The sequence below is a fragment of the Vidua macroura genome, chromosome 26 (genome assembly GCF_024509145.1).
Source record: "Vidua macroura isolate BioBank_ID:100142 chromosome 26, ASM2450914v1, whole genome shotgun sequence".
In the NCBI taxonomy this organism is placed as follows: Eukaryota; Metazoa; Chordata; class Aves; order Passeriformes; family Viduidae; genus Vidua; species Vidua macroura.
In genome coordinates, this window is record NC_071596.1 from 5540822 (window position 1) to 5557504 (window position 16683).

The window sequence follows — 16683 nt, forward strand, 5'->3', positions numbered from 1 at the left end:
GACCAGTGCTGGGGTCAAACATGGAATCACAGCACAAAAGGAAGCCTTGAGTGCAATAAATCAATATTTGAATTGCTGTGGTGTAGCAGCACTGGGATATCAGCAGTGATGGTGCTGTGTGATAGCAGGGAGAGGAGAGGAGAGCAAAATCCTCACAGGAGGGGATTGAAGAGATTGAAACACTTGGGAACTTCTCACCTTTTCTGTGTTGAACTTTTTCTTTCCAAAAGCCACCTTCTCTCCCAGAAGTGCAGCTGTTTGTTAACCCTCAGAAGCTGCAGTTCCCTGGCAGGGAAATGGGAGTTCTGAGAGCTCCTGGGAACATTTGGTGGGTGTTTGAAGTGGGGGAGAGTTACACAAGTGGTGAGCAGGACTTTGTTTCTCACCATTAACTCTCAGAACAGAACTCACCTTCTGCAGGTGCTGTGGACTCAGCCACAGGAATAAATACAGATTTCTGTGACATTGGAACAGCAAGTTTTGTAATTTCTGCACTGTTTTGAAGCACAGGACTGTGGTGGTTGGCAAACAGCTCTTCAAGAAAATAATAGATTATCTTTTTCTTACCCTCAGACCCAAGATAACATCACAGTCAGGTGGGACCTGGGCTTGAACAAGAAGAGAATTGCTTATTTCACTTTGCCAAAGACTGATTCAGGTAAGGACACCTGGACTGTCTCTTTGTCAGGGTTTTTTTTCTGCCTTCTGAATAAAACCAGCGTTCAGAGCACTCTGAGGCTGGCCCGGGGTGGCTCTGGAAGGTTTTTGTGGTTGCTCAGAGCTTTTTTTTTCCCCCCCTTCCTTTGCAGACATGCGCCTCATGCAAGGAGATGAGATCTGCCTGAGGTACAAGGGAGACCTGGCCCCCCTCTGGAAAGGAATTGGGCACGTGATCAAAGTTCCTGATAGTATCCTTTACTTAGAGAGCCCTCAGCAGGGCCAGCCCAAAGCTGGAGTCGTTCACAAGTCATTAATTACATCAAAAAGTAATTCTCTGCTAATTTAAAATGGTGGTGGTGGGAGGGGGGGGGGGGGGGGGCTCTGCCGAAGAAAATCACCAAAATTGGGGAGAATAAAATTCAAATTTTTGCTCGAAATTACTACTTAACGAGGTTCTACAGATTATGGTGATGAGATAGCCATCGAGCTGAGGAGCAGCGTGGGGGCTCCCGTGGAGGTCACTCACAACTTCCAGGTGGATTTTGTGTGGAAATCCACTTCCTTTGACAGGTATTGAGGCAGCACCTCACAGCTTGGCAGGCGCTGGATGCACTCGGTGTAGATTTTTTGTTCTTTGCCTTCACTGAGTGTTTTTCAGCCAAAAAAATTTGTCTTGGCTTGGCACCGCCCATCAGAGATCTCAGTGTGTGGTCAGCACCTGGTACCTGGTTCAGAAGGCTAGAAATGGAATTAATGACATGAAATGGCCAATTTTTCTCATTTTGAAGGGTTTGTTGCAAAGATATCAAAGGGAGAAATTTACCTTCTATTTAATAATACTTGAAACATAAGAAGAAAAACAATTTCGTAGTTAAGCTTCCTGAAATTGCTTTAAACAGTTAAAATATCAAAATTTGGCTGTGGGGCCCACAGGCTTCAGCCAAGTCTGTGTTTGGTAAGACAGGGGTTGGCTTCTTGTCCTATTATTAGCATTTCCTATTAGTAGTATATCCTATTATTATTATCTCCTCTTATCCTATTATTTTCTTCATTATGGCTGCAAATTTTCTTCAAATCTTGCACCTAAATTCCTGTCACGGGTTCTTGCACCTCCAAATACCATCCCAGATTCTGTCACCAAAGCTGGTGTTCCTCTCCACGTTTTTCTGGGAATACCTTGTAATGTTCACGTGGGGAGAAAGCAAAATCTGTGTTCTCAGAGTGTAATTTCTGTGATTTTAATTTTGTTAATAGGTGTTGGCCGTTGCTCCCTTTCCCATTTGTGTCTGATACCTGGTGTAGGACACCTGGGGGTGCTTCACGCTGATCTTTAGGAATAATTTTCCTGCTTTTCCTTCATTTCAGGATGCAGAGTGCTCTGAAAACGTTTGCAGTGGACGAGACCTCGGTGTCTGGGTACATTTACCACAAACTGCTGGGCCACGAGGTGGAAGATGTCATCATCAAATGCCAGCTGCCAAAACGCTTCACAGCCCAGGGACTCCCTGATCTCAACCACTCTCAGGTAACCTCATCTCCTCTCACTGCACAGCATGACAGAGAGGATTTATAAACAGAGGTTGAACAACTTGAATCCTGTGCTGGGAATGTTAAATAGCAATAAAACTTTTTTTAAATTTTTTTAAGGTTTATGCTGTCAAGACCGTCCTTCAGCGTCCTCTGAGCCTTATCCAGGGTCCCCCTGGCACTGGGAAAACAGTGACATCAGCCACCATCGTGTATCACCTGGCCAGGCAGGGCAATGGGTGAGAGCTGCTCTCTCTGAGCCTTTATGGATGAGGTTGATTCATGCAAAGAATCACCTTGATTTTAAAAGCAAAAATCCTGTGTGTCATTGAACTGTATTTTCTGGGGAGACTTGGGCTCCTTGCACAAAACACCCTTCCCCAGCATATCTTTAGGGGATGTGTTACTATTTATACTTTATTGCAAGTCTAGTGGAAAAATATTTCAGTTTATTGGGATTTTTGGCTGATTTTTGGCTGTTTTTCCAGGCCTGTGCTGGTGTGTGCCCCCAGCAACATCGCTGTGGATCAGCTGACAGAGAAGATCCACCAGACTGGCCTCAAGGTGGTTCGTCTGTGTGCCAAGAGCCGCGAGGCCATCGACTCCCCCGTGTCCTTCCTGGCCCTGCACAACCAGATCAGGAACATGGACAGGTGAGGAATGAGGAAAAAACCTCCGTTTTTGGTGTTTGTGATGGGCACAGCTGAGGGATGTTGTCACCGCTACACCGTGGTTTGCTCGATGGGATTATTTTGCTTTAGTTAAAAATCACTGTCACTGCAATCCTACAGAGTTGGTTGGGCTGTAAAGCAAAATTCCTGGTTTTTTTCAGCATGCCAGAGCTTCAGAAGCTGCAGCAGCTCAAGGATGAGACTGGAGAACTTTCCTCTGCTGATGAGAAGCGTTACCGGGCGCTGAAGCGCACGGCAGAGCGGGAGCTGCTGATGGTGAGGGCCTGGGGCTGCCCCCCTGAATCCCTGGGGCCCCCCCAGATCCCTGGGGCTGCCTCCCTGAATCCCTGCAACCACCCCAAATCCCCACTGCCACCCTGAATCCCTGCAACCACCCTGAATCCCTGCTGCCTCCCTGAATCCCTGCGACCACCCCGAATTCTGCTGCCACCCCAGATTCCTGCTGCCACCCCAAATCCTGGGGCTGCCTCCCCAAATCCCCACTGCCACCCTGAATCCCTGCAACCACCCCTAATCCCTGCTGCCCCCCTGAACCTCTGCTGCCTCCCCAAATCCCCAGGGCTGCCTGCCCGAATCCCTGCTGTCACCCCAAATTCTGTTGCCACCCCAAATCCTGGGGCTGCCTGCCCAAATCCCCACTGCCACCCCAAATCCCTGCAACCACCCCGAATCCCTGCTGCCCCCCTGAATCCCTGCTGCCTCCCCGAATCCCTGCAACCACCCCGAATTCTGCTGCCACCCCAGATTCCTGCTGCCACCCCAAATCCTGGGGCTGCCTCCCCAAATCCCCACTGCCACCTTGAATCACTGCGACCACCCCGAATCCCTGCAGCCACCCCAGATCCCCGGGGCTGCCTCCCTGAATCCCTGCAATCACCCCAAATCCTGGGGCTGCCACCCCAAATCCTGGGGCTGCCTCCCCAAATCCCCACTGCCACCCCGAATCCCTGCAACCACCCCAAATCCTGGGGCTGCCTCCCCAAATCTCCACTGCCACCCCGAATCACTGTGACCACCCCAAATCCCTGCAGCTCCCCTGAAATCCCTGCAGCCCCCCCCAAATCCCTGTGACCACTCCAAGTCCCCACTGCCACCCCTGAATCCCTGTGACCACCCTGAATCCCTGTGACCACTCCAAATCCCCACTGCCTCCCCGAATCACTGTGACCACCCCAAATCCCTGCAGCCCCCCTGGAATCCCTGCAGCTCCCTGGAATCCCTGTGACCACTCCAAGTCCCCACTGCCACCCCTGAATCCCTGTGACCACTCCAAGTCCTCACTGCCACCCCGAATCACTGTGACCACCCCGAATCCCTGCTGCCCCCCCCGAATCCCTGTGACCACTCCAAATCCCCACTGCCACCCCAAATTGCTGCCCCCACCCACCCCAGTGCTGATCCCGCTCCCTGCCCGTCCCAGAACGCCGATGTGATCTGCTGCACCTGTGTGGGAGCTGGAGATCCCAGGCTGGCCAAGATGCAGTTCCGCTCCATCCTCATCGACGAGAGCACGCAGGCCACCGAGCCGGAGTGCATGGTGCCCGTGGTCCTGGGGGCAAAGCAGGTAATCCCTGCATTCCCCAAAACATGACTTTGGAAACACAGCAGGAAGCAGCACTGAGCAGCAACGTTCCCAGTGCAGGCACACAACGTTTTTCCTTTTCTGTAACGTAAACTTACCTGACTTCATTTTGGGGTCAGCCCTGTTCATTTTGGGATCAGCCCTGTTCACTTTGAGGTCAGCCCTGTTCACTTTGAGGTCAGCCCTGTTCACTTTGGGGTCAGCCCTGTTCACTTTGGGGTCAGCCCTGTTCACTTTGAGGTCAGCCCTGTTCACTTTGGGATCAGCCCTGTTCACTTTGAGGTCAGCCCTGTTCATTTTGGGGTCAGCCCTGTTCACTTTGAGGTCAGCCCTGTTCATTTTGGGATCAGCCCTGTTCATTTTGGGGTTAGCCCTGTTAACTTCGGGTTTAGCCCTGTTCACTTTGGGGTCAGCCCTGTTCACTTTGGGGTTAGCCCTGTTCACTTTGGGGTTATCCCTGCTCGTTTCTGTTTCCATGGCCTGGAAGGTGTTGGTGCTGTTGGAACAATCTGGAGAGTGAACAAGATTTTTTATTAGAATGATCATCTGAAAAGAGAGTGACACTAAAGGTTCCTGAGCCTTTGGGGAGAGCTGAAGCTTATCACAAGTTAGAATGATTAATTCCTGATATGTCAGGGGATGGTTTAAACTGACAGAGAGTGGGTTTGGATTTTATATTTAGGGGAAATCGTTGCCTGTGAGGGAGGGGAGGGACTGGGATGGAATTCCCAGAGAAGCTGTGGCTGCCTCATCCTTGGGAGTGTCCAAGGCCAGGTTGGAGAGGAGAAGCTCCAGGGAGAGCTCAGAGCTCCTTGCAGGGTCTGAAGGGGCTCCAGGAGAGCTGGAGAGGGACTGGGGACAAGGGATGGAGGGACAGGAGCCAGGGAATGGCTCCCAGTGCCAGAGGGCAGGGATGGATGGGAGATTGGGCAGGAATACTGGGGCAGTGAGGGTGGAGAGGGGCTGGGATGGAATTCCCAGAGCAGCTGTGACTGCCCCTGGATCCCTGGCAGTGCCCAAGGCCAGGCTGGAGCCACCTGGGATAGTGGGAAGTGCCCCAGGGGTGGCACTGGGTGGGATTTAAGATCCTCCCATCCCAAATTGCCATTCTCCATTTTCCAGTAGGATATTTCTGTTATCCCAAACAACCTCCAGCAACCAAACTGAGCCGTCCCCAAACTCTTCCCACAGCTGATCCTGGTGGGTGACCACTGCCAGCTGGGGCCTGTGGTGATGTGCAAGAAGGCAGCCAAGGCTGGGCTGTCGCAGTCGCTGTTTGAGAGGCTGGTGGTGCTGGGCATCCGGCCCATCCGGCTGCAGGTGCAGTACCGCATGCACCCCGCGCTCAGCGCCTTCCCCTCCAACATCTTCTACGAGGGGTCCCTCCAGAACGGGGTCACTGCAGGTAAGGGGCTGCTGCCCACCTGGGCAGCGCCGCAGGGCAAAGCGGGAAAGTCCCGGCCTTCCCTCGGAAATGCACTTTGGGAACACAGCGGGAAGTGGCACTGAGCACGCGCATTCCCAGTGGAGGCACACAGAGTTGTTCCATAATATAAACTTAACTGACTTTATTTGGGGTTAGCCCTGTTCATTTGGGGGGTAGTCCTGTTCATTTTGGGGGTCAGTCCTGTTCATTTTGGGGGTTAGTCCTGTTCATTTGAGTTAGTCCTGTTCATTTTGGGGGTTAGCCCTGTTCATTTTGGGGTTAGCCCTGTTCACTTTGGGGTCAGCCCTGTTCATTTTGGGGTCAGCCCTGTTCATTTTGGGGTCAGTCCTGTTCATTTTGGGGTTAGTCCTGTTCACTTTGGGGTCAGTCCTGTTCATTTTGGGGGTTAGTCCTGTTCACTTTGGGGTCAGTCCTGTTCATTTTGGGGGTCAGCCCTGTTCATTTTGGGGGTCAGCCCTGTTCATTTTGGGGGTTAGCCCTGTTCACTTTGGGGGTTAGCCCTGTTCATTTGGGGGGTACCTCTGTTCTTTTGAGTTAGTCCTGTTCATTTGGGTTTAGTTCTGTTCACTTTGGGGTCAGCCCTGTTCACTTTGGGGTTATCCCTGCTCGTTTCTGTTTCCATGGCCTGGAAGCTGTTGGTGCTGTTGGAACAATCTGGAGAGTGAACAAGTTTTTTTATTAAAATTATCATCTGAAAAGAGAGTGACACTAAAGGTTCCTGAGCCTTTGGGGAGAGCTGAAGCAAATCTTGAGCAGGGATCAAAGCAGGCATTCTCTCATCTGGGTTGGGATTTTTAATAAAAAAATTTGCATCACGCTTCGTTTTGAGGCGCTTTGATATGGAAATTGCCAAGTGGTGTTGCTGATTTGTTCTGCTCCCTGTTGCTGTGCTCCTCAGCTGACAGGGTGAAGAAAGGCTTTGATTTCCAGTGGCCCCAGCCTGACAAACCCATGTTCTTCTACGTGACCCAGGGACAGGAGGAGATTGCCAGCTCAGGCACCTCTTACCTGAACAGGTGAGCAGAACTCTGGTGTCTAAAGCTGGCCTCAGTGAGCTGGGCAGGGCTGGTGATTCCTCAGGGGATAAACCCTCATTTGTGCTTTAATCAAAGCCTCCATCAGGGGGGTGCAGCCTGAGCTGCATTTCAGGGTTGGTTTTTCCCTGGGCTCCTTTCATAGCAAAGCAGGAGGAGAAGGCACCAGGTGGGAGCAGCTCAGAGCTGAGCTGGGCTGGGATTGTGTGGAGGAGTTCACCCTCACTGGGTGTAGAAGGAGCAGGGGATGATAAAATGCCTGATGTGGATGAATTTGGGCCAGCAGGAAATGCTGATCAAGTCACATTTTTAATTCCAATAACTCCTCAAGCAGAATCCTAAATCTCAGATTTAGTTCAAAAGGGATGGAAATTAACTTTTTTTTTCCTATCCTTTTTTTCTTTCTGCACATTCAACCTTCTTTTTCAACAAATAAATTTAAAATCTGCTCCTCTTGGGTCATGATTGTTCACGTGCCTGGCAGGGAAACCAGCCCAACTTGTGAAAAAAAATATCAGCTGAGATATTTTTAATCTCAGTCTGTTTCCTGAGCAGCATGTGCAAGACTGGATACAGTGGAGCAGATTGTGCACAAACAAACAGCACAATGGTTGGCTGATAGGGGGCATTGACATTCAAAACATTCTATATTTAAAGCTTTTAGATAAAGCAGCCGAAGGATCTGGGGGATGTTTGGAATGATGCTGATTATAAAAGTTCCATGTGTACATTTAACTCCAGCAAGAAATTCCATTTGGAATTGAGGGGGTTTTGCAGTCTGTTGTGCAGTTCTGAGAATCAGGAGGTGAAATTTGTGTGGTTCTGAGGCCTTTGGGATGTTGGTTTTGGCCCACATTCCTCTGTGCGTGTCCAGAGCGAGGAGCTCGAAGCGAATTAATTGCAGCGCTTGAGCAAAATTGATCTTTCCATTGAATCACCCTCACGTGGGAGGCTTTTAAACCCCATTAACTGCCTAAAAACTGATCCCTGACGCCCTGACCCTCCTTGGCTGACCCAATCTGCCTCTCCAGGACGGAGGCTGCCAACGTGGAGAAGATCACCACGAAGCTGCTCAAGGCTGGGGCCAAGCCTGACCAGATTGGCATCATCACCCCCTACGAGGGGCAGCGCTCCTACCTGGTGCAGTACATGCAGTTCAGTGGCTCCCTGCACACCAAGCTCTACCAGGTACTGGGCTGCACACAAGCCCAAAAGTCACAGATTGTGGAATTCTCAAGGGTTTTTTATGTTTATTCCACCTTCAGGCTCAGTCTGTGTTGATGGATTTTTTTTTTTTTTTTTTTTTTTGAGTTGGTTTTGGTTAATAGCGATCAATTTTTTTTGAATTTTTAAGTTGGTTTTGGTTAAAATCAGGAAGAGTTAGGAGGTACCAATGGGAACAGGGAAAATCTGTGTGGAGAGAGGCTCCAGCAAATCCTCTGAGGCACAGAAGGAGAGGTCACTGTGGAAAACCTTGTGCCTTCATCAGCCCTCCATGCCAAGGGACGTGCAGGAAACCAAGCAAATAAATCCTGGTGGCCACACGATTTATTTGCTTGGGAGCACATCCTGCCATCAGTGCAACTCCTCCACCAAACAGAAAAATGAGCTGCTACAAACAGCACAATTCTGTGTTTAATATGGTCTTGTTTTGCAAGATTGAGAACTTGAGCAGTGTTTTTGCTGCAGGGAGACTTGGTGGAAATATTTTTCCCGGTGCCAGGAATGATGTGTCCCTCTCACTGAGGTTTCTCAGAGCTAATTTGGACCCTCTCATCCTACAAAATTTTGGAACAGTCAGAACTTTTTGGCAACGTCCTCAAGCAAAGAGCTGCTTTGCACAGTTTTGGGGGAAACAGCAGAACCATAAAGCTCTGAACATGAAAGGAATTTCTCCTAAACTGAGACTCCCTGTTCCCCTCTGGGGAGGCTGCTCAGTGCCCAGAGGAATTACCAAATCGTTCCTCACTCCAAAACCAACATTTTCCTCAGCTGGTGGAAGGCTCAGTGCGTGGCCAGCGCCTTTGGCAGTGCCTGGTGGTGGCAGAGCTGTTTTGCTTCCGTGCCTGAGGTGTTTTCCTGTGTTCCAGGAAGTGGAAATTGCAAGTGTGGACGCCTTCCAGGGCAGGGAGAAGGATTTCATCATCCTGTCCTGTGTGAGGGCCAACGAACACCAGGGCATTGGCTTCCTCAACGACCCCAGGAGGCTCAACGTGGCCCTGACAAGAGCCAGGTAAAGGGAGGCTGGGCGTGGAGGGAGCTGCAGGAAACAGGGAGAGGGATGGAGGGACAGGACACAGGGAATGGCTGGGATACTGGGAAGGAATTCTTCCCTCTGGGGTTGGAATTCCCAGAGCAGCTGTGGCTGCTCCATCCCTGGAAGTGTCCAAGGCTGGGTTGGAGCAGCTGGAAGGTGTCCCTGCCCGTGGCAGGGGTGGCACTGGAGGAGCTTTCAGGTCCCTCCAACCTGGACCATTCTGGGCCATTTTTATCTGCTCATCTCAGCCCCTGTCACCATTTGGCATCAGTAAAATCTGGAAGTCACCACGTCCTTCCCATTTCCAGCACAGATCCCTTCCCTTCATCTGCTGCTTTCTCACTTCCAGCAACCATTTTGTGCCCATTTGGGTTTTTTCTAATGGGTTTGATTCCAGAGAGGCTGAGGTGGAGTCCAGCACGGTGCTGCTTGGCTTCCCTGGTGTTTCCAAGCTGCAGAACCAGCACAGGGGGGTTTGGTTGGACACAGAGCGAGCCTGGAGGAGGAAGTTTGTGCTGCTGGAGTCTCCTTCCAGGTGTTGAGCCACATCTGGAATGTTTGCTGTGAACAGTCCCAGAGAGAAGAACCCAGGGGCTGTTCTGACATCAGAGTGGTTTTAACACCAAGTTAACCGTGGTCCCTCTGCCCTTCACAGGTATGGGGTGATCATTGTGGGGAACCCCAAAGCCCTGTCCAAGCAGCCCCTCTGGAATCACCTCCTGAATTACTACAAGGAGCAGAAGGTGCTGGTGGAGGGGCCCCTGAACAACCTGCGGGAGAGCCTCATGCAGTTCAGCAAACCCCGCAAGCTCGTCAACACCATCAACCCCGTGAGTGACCTGCCCTGGCCCCCGGCGCTGCTGACAGCAGCCAATTAGGCCCCTGATGGGTTAATTAATGCTAAATGGGTGGAATGAGCCACCCACACAGCCTCACGCCCCCAGAAGTTTCCATTTTTGCTGCCTTTTGGTGCAGCGTGACTTCAGGGGGAAGCAGCTGCTGCTGCTGTCTCCGGGCTGAGCAAACTTCATTATTGCTTTTTAATTGGCAGGATTTCATTAGGGCTAAATCCTGAGCTGAATGAAATGAAGGAGCTGGTTTGTGTAGAAAGAGCAAAGTCACTTTTAACCCTCAAGCTGCAAGTTTTATATTTGATTTTTTAACATAAATTATTGTTGGGGGAGCTTGGCAGCCACCACAGGACAGGGAATGGACCAGGGGAATTGCCAGGGCCTCAGAATAGACTGAAAACTCATCAAATGTCCCACAGTTTGGGACAGGCTGCTGGAAAATCTTACTTTTGGTATTCAGGATGTGACTGAAATAATAATTAAAGCTTTTCTATGTGTTAGAATTAATTTCCACAACATTCATGTGATCTGTGGGATTTTATGGATTTTTACCCAAAATAGCTTCCACTGAGGTTGCAGTGCAAGGTTTTCTGGGGGGGAAAAAATGAGGATGAGTTCCTAATTGCCAAAATCTCTGCAGGGTGCCCGTTTCATGACCACTGCCATGTATGATGCACGAGAGGCCATCATCCCTGGCTCTGTCTACGACCGCAGCAGCCAAGGTAAAGAAAATGCCCAAAATTCACTTTCAGGGGTTTCTTTTTCCCCTAAGCAGCCCCTGAGGGGTCACATCTTACACACTTCAAACTTTGAAACTTCTTAAAAGCTTTTAATCTTGTGAAAATTTTGAATTTGTTAAAGATTTAAACTTCACACTGCAGAAACTGAGAACTGGAATTGGTGCAATTTGAGGACTGAAAATGGGATGAGTTTAAGGGCTGAAAATTGGATTGATTTAAGGACTGAATAAGTTTGGGATAAATTTGAGGGCTGAAAATGTTTGGGATGACGTTGAGGCTGAAATATTTGGGGTAAATTTGAGACTGAAGTGTCTGGGATGAATTTGAGGCTGAAATGTTTGGGATGAGTTTAAGGGTTGAAAATGGGATGAATTTAAGGGCTGAAAACGCTTTGGATGAATTTAAAGACTGAAAATGTTCAGGATGAACTTGAGGCTGAAATGTTTGGGATTTAATTTAACAACTGAAAATATTTGAGATGAATTTAAGGGCTGAAAGTCTTGAGCCTGGATTTTGCTCTCTGTAAAAAGACTCCCAACCTCCCAACGTGTGCAGAGCAAGTGCAAAATGAGGGGAAAAGGAGTGTGAGAAGCATTTCAGGAATCTCAGGTGGTGCTGTGAGGAGGAGCTGTGGGATGAGAGCGTGTTGGGTGGATTTATGGAATTTCCAAGTGTGCAATAAACAGCGAGGCAGAAACGCTGCTGCCTCTTGGCAGGGGGAGCTCCTCCTTTTCCATCCTGCTCCAGGGCTAGGGATTGATCCTGAAATCTCCAGAATTCCTGCAGCCCCTGTGCTTTCCCCTTTCCCAGGGCGTCCATCCAACATGTACTTCCAAACCCACGACCAGATTGGGATGATCAGTGCTGGCCCCAGCCACGTCACTGCCATGAACATTCCCATCCCCTTCAACCTCGTGATGCCCCCGATGCCGCCCCCGGGATACTTCGGCCAGGCCAACGGCCCCGCTGCAGGTAAAGGGGGAGAAATGCCCAGGGAGCCATCTGGGAGGGATCAGATTCCCTAAAAAAAAATGTGTTTGTACCTGTCCAGCTCCTCACTGTTGGGTGGGATGAACTCTCTTCCAGGCCGTGGCGCTCCCAAAGGGAAGACCGGCCGTGGCGGGCGGCAGAAAAACCGATTTGGGATTCCTGGCACGAGCCAGTCCAACCTCCCCAACAGCCAGGCCAGCCAGGACGTGGTGTCCCAGCCCTTCTCCCAGGGCCCCCTGACCCAGGGCTACATCTCCATGAGCCAGCCCTCACAGATGAGTCAGCCTGGGCTCTCCCAGCCGGAATTATCCCAGGTGAGCGCGGATTTTGGGATAGCGGAGCTTGTCCTGGGGTTTGTGTGGGTGATCCGTGCCTGCACCTCCTCCCTCCTGAGGGAAACGAAACTGAAACTGCTCTCAGTGACTCAGCTGCAGCATTTACACCCTGCGCTGTTGAGGGCATGACAGTGAACTATTCCTTCAGCTGATAAACAGCTCAAAAAACCCTTAATTTGGGGAAATTCTGCACCAAACCAGCAGATTGTAAATAAACCAAACACTCTCAGCTTTATCATTAACCTGGTTCTGCCTTGCACTTGAGCTGGACGCTGATTTTGAGGCTTCCCTCACCTTTCCCCTTGCAGGACAGTTACCTTGGTGATGAGTTTAAATCCCAGATTGACGTGGCGCTGTCACAGGACTCAACTTACCAGGGGGAACGAGCATATCAACATGGTGGAGTGACGGGACTGTCACAGTATTAGAGTGTAAGGACCCCGTGCCCCTGCCCTGAGCTCAACTGTCCCTTTCCCCTGATTTAAACTGTCCCTTTCCCCTGATTTAAACTGTCCCTTTCCCCTGACCTAAACTGTCCCTTTCCCCTGACCTAAACTGTCCCCTGCTCCTGATCTAAACTGTCCCCTCCCTGATTTAAACTGTCCCTTCCCTCTGATTTAAACTGTCCTTTCCTCTGATTGAAACTCTCCCCTCCCTTGATTTCAACTGTCCCCTCCTCCTGATTTCAACTGTCCCCTCCCTCTGATTTAAACTGTCCTTTCCTCTGATTTAAACTCTCCCTTCCCTCTGATTTAAGCTGTCCCTTCCCTCTGATTTAAGCTGTCCCTTTTCCCTGATGTAAGCTGTCCCTTTTCCCTGATTTAAGCTGTCCCTTCCCTCTGATTTAAGCTGTCCCTTCCCTCTGATTTAAGCTGTCCCTTTTCCCTGATTTAAGCTGTCCCTTTTCCCTGATTTAAGCTGTCCCTTTCCCCTGATTTAAGCTGTCCCTTCCCTCTGATTTAAGCTGTCCCTTTTCCCTGATTTAAGCTGTCCCTTTTCCCTGATGTAAGCTGTCCCTCCCTGAGCAGGGACACCCCTAACTCCGCTCTCATTCCGCCCCCAGGTTGAGGAAGAAGAGCTAAGCTTGTGTGGAGCTTAGTTCATCAGCATTTTATTCTGGGTAATAAAAAAAATAAAATAAAATGGATACCTGTTTTCCACTGCTAAAACTGAAGCACCACTGTGTGAGAGCAACAGGAGAAAGAAACCAACCAACGGAGAGGAGAGAGAGAGAGAGAAAGGAGCGCGCGAGAGAGCCACTGCTGGAGCTCACTGAGACAAGGAGACTGACAAGGAGAGGAGAGAGAGCCCTGGAGGACTGGCTGGCGCCTCGTGGGAAGGAACTCACCCCAACAGGAGTGCTCAGCTGAGTCCCTGCTCCCCCAGTCACCCCCAGCTCCGGAGAAGGGCCTTAACAAAGCAGGTTTCACTTCATTCCATACTTCTCTTTGCGAGCAGGGCATTAACGTTTCAGAGCAGATGGGGAGAGGAAAACCCTCATCTCAGAGTTGGGCTCGTTTTGCCACGGGTACTAAAAGGATTTTAGCAGGAACTGTTTTACATTTTAGAAGCAGAGTATCTGAGAGAGGGGGGTGGAAAAAAGAGAGAAAGTCCCTGCCTGGGTGACAGCCAGCCAAGCAGAAATCCAGCTGCTGCTCAACTCTGAGGTGCAGGTTTTGTTGTCCAACACTGGCTCTGAAATTTGTTGTCATCGTGTCGCCCACATTCTGAACGAGGTGGTTTTAAAGAGATTCTTTCAAAAAGAGCACTGAATTTTTAAAGAAGTTTTGTCTCTGAATTCTTAGTGGTGGACCTGGGAGATTTAGATCCTTGTTCTGAGAAGCTTATATTATAAAAAAAAACTTAAAAAAAAAAATGTTTCAAACAAAAATTAGAGCACCATCCTTGAGAACTTTCAGTGTGATTTCAAGTTGCAGCAATCAGCCTCTTCTTCCTACATGGGATAGGTTTAGAGTGAGAGGAGCCTGCGTGCTCGAGCAGGAGGGTTTCAAAGTGTTTTCTGTATGCTTTAATTGGCAACTGTCTGGACTCTACTCTGTGAAAAACAGCCTTTCTGTAAGATGAACTTTATGCTTGAAAGGGGACGGGTTCCTGTGCCCTTCGGCCCTGGAGGGAAGGTGCAGCCAGGCCTGCTTTGGTCCCCGCAGATTTGGGGGAGGAGTAGTGGAAATTGGGGATTATTTTGGATGGAAAGTAAAGACTCCACGCCATTGCAGGAGCAGGATGGACAAACGGACAAAGCAGGCAGGTGGTGGAAGGTGGTGGCCTCTGAGAGACAGAGCTGGGTTTAACTGGGGAGAATGGGTCAGGCTTTGGGGTGGCTTCTTGGGTGATGAAGGCAGGAGAGGGACAGAGTGAGGTGTTGAAGCCAAGTTTTCAGGAGGGGGGAAAAAAGTTGGAAGGAACTTTGCTTTGTTGAAGCAGAGTTGTCAGCCCAGCTGGGGATCAGGGCTGGGAAGAGCCCACGAGGAGAAGCCATCCACGCTCTGAGTTGTAGCCATGTCTGAAACACTCACAGGGGAACACTTGGGAGCTTTTCATTTCTGTCAAAACCTTTTTTAGGGACAGCAGAGAGAGAATTGATTCCTCCAGCCCCGTTCTTAGCAGATCCTGAATTAGAAAAACCTCTACCTCCCAATTGGCCAGCAGCAGCAGAGATTGAGCCAGAGCCTGGGTGTTCCTCAGGCTGGAGTTAAGCTTTACACTCTAAGGGCTCCAAGTGTTTCTAGTTCTTTTATTTTTGGGGGGTGAAAACTCAAAATACCTCTCATCTGAATGTACTTCAAACAGCTCCAACCCCGTTTTGTACCCGGGGAGGGGGGAAACCTTTCATTCCTGTCCTTCCTGGAGATCCCTGCCCTGGAGCTGCTGGATTTGCCCCCAGAGCAGCCCTGGTGTGGAACACCCCCAGCCCCGGGGGGGAGCTGCAGAAACTGCAAAAACCACAAAAAAACTCAACTCAAAAACCCATTCTTTTCTCATCCAAAGCCTCCAGAGTTTAGACTTCTAACACAGTGAAAGAATGGAGACACAGGCCACCTTCCTTCCTCGTGAGATGGACTTGTTTTATTTATTAACATTGCCGAAGGGCTTTTTAATTTTTTTTTCCTTGGTAGGCTGCGTAGTGGCGTAGACTTTTCGGGTAGGTTTAAGCTGAACCCCTCTGTGCAAAGCTATCCATGAGTAATGTAGCCCCCTCCTCTCCCCTCACCCTTTATTTCACTGCTGGGAATGCTTGCCTCTGCTTCGTGCTGGTTTTTTCCTTTGTAGCAGTTTAAACTCTTTTTGAGTTTTACAAATCCAGACATCAGTGCTAGCACGGTGTTAAAGCTCTTTTTTTTTTTTTTTTAATTAATTAATTTTTTTTTGTCTCAGTTTTGTTTTAAAACCTGTTTGTCATCAATAAAAAAAAAATGAATAAACAGCTCTTGCATTCAAGGTGGCCCCTAAGTTTCAATGAGGAAACCATGCAACGTTCATTAAAGCTTTAGTCTGATTGTATAAACTTCAAGTTTATTACTTTTTTTAAACACAAGACTAGTACAAAAGTGGGGGTGTGCATAGCAGAGGGGGGTGAGCGACTCAACTGGGAGAACTGGGAAAAACTGGGAAGGGCTCCCAGCCTGGAAGCTCCCCCTGCCCTGCAGCAAACACAGAAATGGCTTTGCCCTGCCGGGCTCAGGGCTGGGGGCTCAAAGCTGGGTCTGGGGGGGGTTTAGGCCTGGCCTTGGCACCACCCTGGGCACAAACTCACGCCCAGGTCCTGTCCTGGCTGTCACTCCCCCCCTGGGTGGCCACAAACCCAGGAATACTTGAAGGTTTTCTTCCTCTGCCCATCTAAAATCAGAATTAAACGGCCCCTGCTGGCTGGAGTTGAGCCCTTTAAACACTGAAATGGAGCAGAGCAGGGCTGGGTGGGAAACGCCTGGATTTGGGAATGGGAATCCAGCTAAAGCTGCTCCAGGCTGGGTCTTCAGCTCCGCATTTTGGGTGTTAAAACAAAAAAAAAAAAAAACACCGTCCCAAGGTGGTTTAACCCTCAGTGCTTCCCCTGGGGGGGAGGAGGTGGGAAAAACCATCAGAGCTCAAGGAGAAAACCGAAAAAAAAAAAAACCAAACCAAACCAAACCAAAAAAAAAAAAAAAACAAAACAAAACAAAACAAAACAAAAAAAAAAAAAAAAAAAAAAAAAAAACAAAACAAAAAAAAACCAACAAAAAAACCCAAAGCTGCACTACGGCTTCACAGTTCAAAAATAAAGAGAAAAAATTCAAGTCTAGCTCGGATTCCTTTTCAGTTGCCCCAAAATCCCCGAGGGGGCAGGGAAGCTTTGCTCTGGTGGTTTTACACACTCAGTTTTAGTTTTACACACTCGGGGCCAGCCTGGGCTCCAAACCTGGCTCAGCCCCGAGCCCGCAGCTGCACGGGGCAGGGAAGAGCTCCAGGACGGGAAATGCCCCAAATTTGGGTCCCGGCTGCCCCTCGGCGACACCACAAAGAGCCTGGGGCTGCCAGCAGGCACAAAAAAAACCAACAAATCAACCAAA

General features: G+C 49.7%; 1 protein-coding gene across 2 annotated transcripts in view; it reads left to right on the forward strand.

Moving 5' to 3' along the window:
• UPF1 (UPF1 RNA helicase and ATPase) overlaps positions 1 to 15641 on the forward strand; it is a 26739-nt gene extending 11098 nt beyond the window's left edge. The window contains exons 7-24 of one of the 2 annotated variants that reach the window (XM_053999367.1): positions 574 to 658; positions 810 to 908; positions 1113 to 1230; positions 2026 to 2185; positions 2308 to 2426; positions 2676 to 2840; positions 3020 to 3134; positions 4300 to 4443; positions 5653 to 5866; positions 6807 to 6924; positions 7974 to 8130; positions 9033 to 9175; positions 9855 to 10029; positions 10691 to 10772; positions 11601 to 11762; positions 11877 to 12094; positions 12424 to 12546; positions 13179 to 15641. In XM_053999367.1, the coding sequence (XP_053855342.1) occupies positions 574 to 658; positions 810 to 908; positions 1113 to 1230; positions 2026 to 2185; positions 2308 to 2426; positions 2676 to 2840; positions 3020 to 3134; positions 4300 to 4443; positions 5653 to 5866; positions 6807 to 6924; positions 7974 to 8130; positions 9033 to 9175; positions 9855 to 10029; positions 10691 to 10772; positions 11601 to 11762; positions 11877 to 12094; positions 12424 to 12543 (2394 nt within the window). In that variant the 3' untranslated portion in view covers positions 12544 to 12546; positions 13179 to 15641. The remainder of the gene's footprint in view (positions 1 to 573; positions 659 to 809; positions 909 to 1112; positions 1231 to 2025; positions 2186 to 2307; positions 2427 to 2675; positions 2841 to 3019; positions 3135 to 4299; positions 4444 to 5652; positions 5867 to 6806; positions 6925 to 7973; positions 8131 to 9032; positions 9176 to 9854; positions 10030 to 10690; positions 10773 to 11600; positions 11763 to 11876; positions 12095 to 12423; positions 12547 to 13178) is intronic. The other variant, XM_053999368.1, reaches the window with a different exon arrangement.
• The last annotated feature ends 1042 nt before the right edge of the window (positions 15642 to 16683 follow it).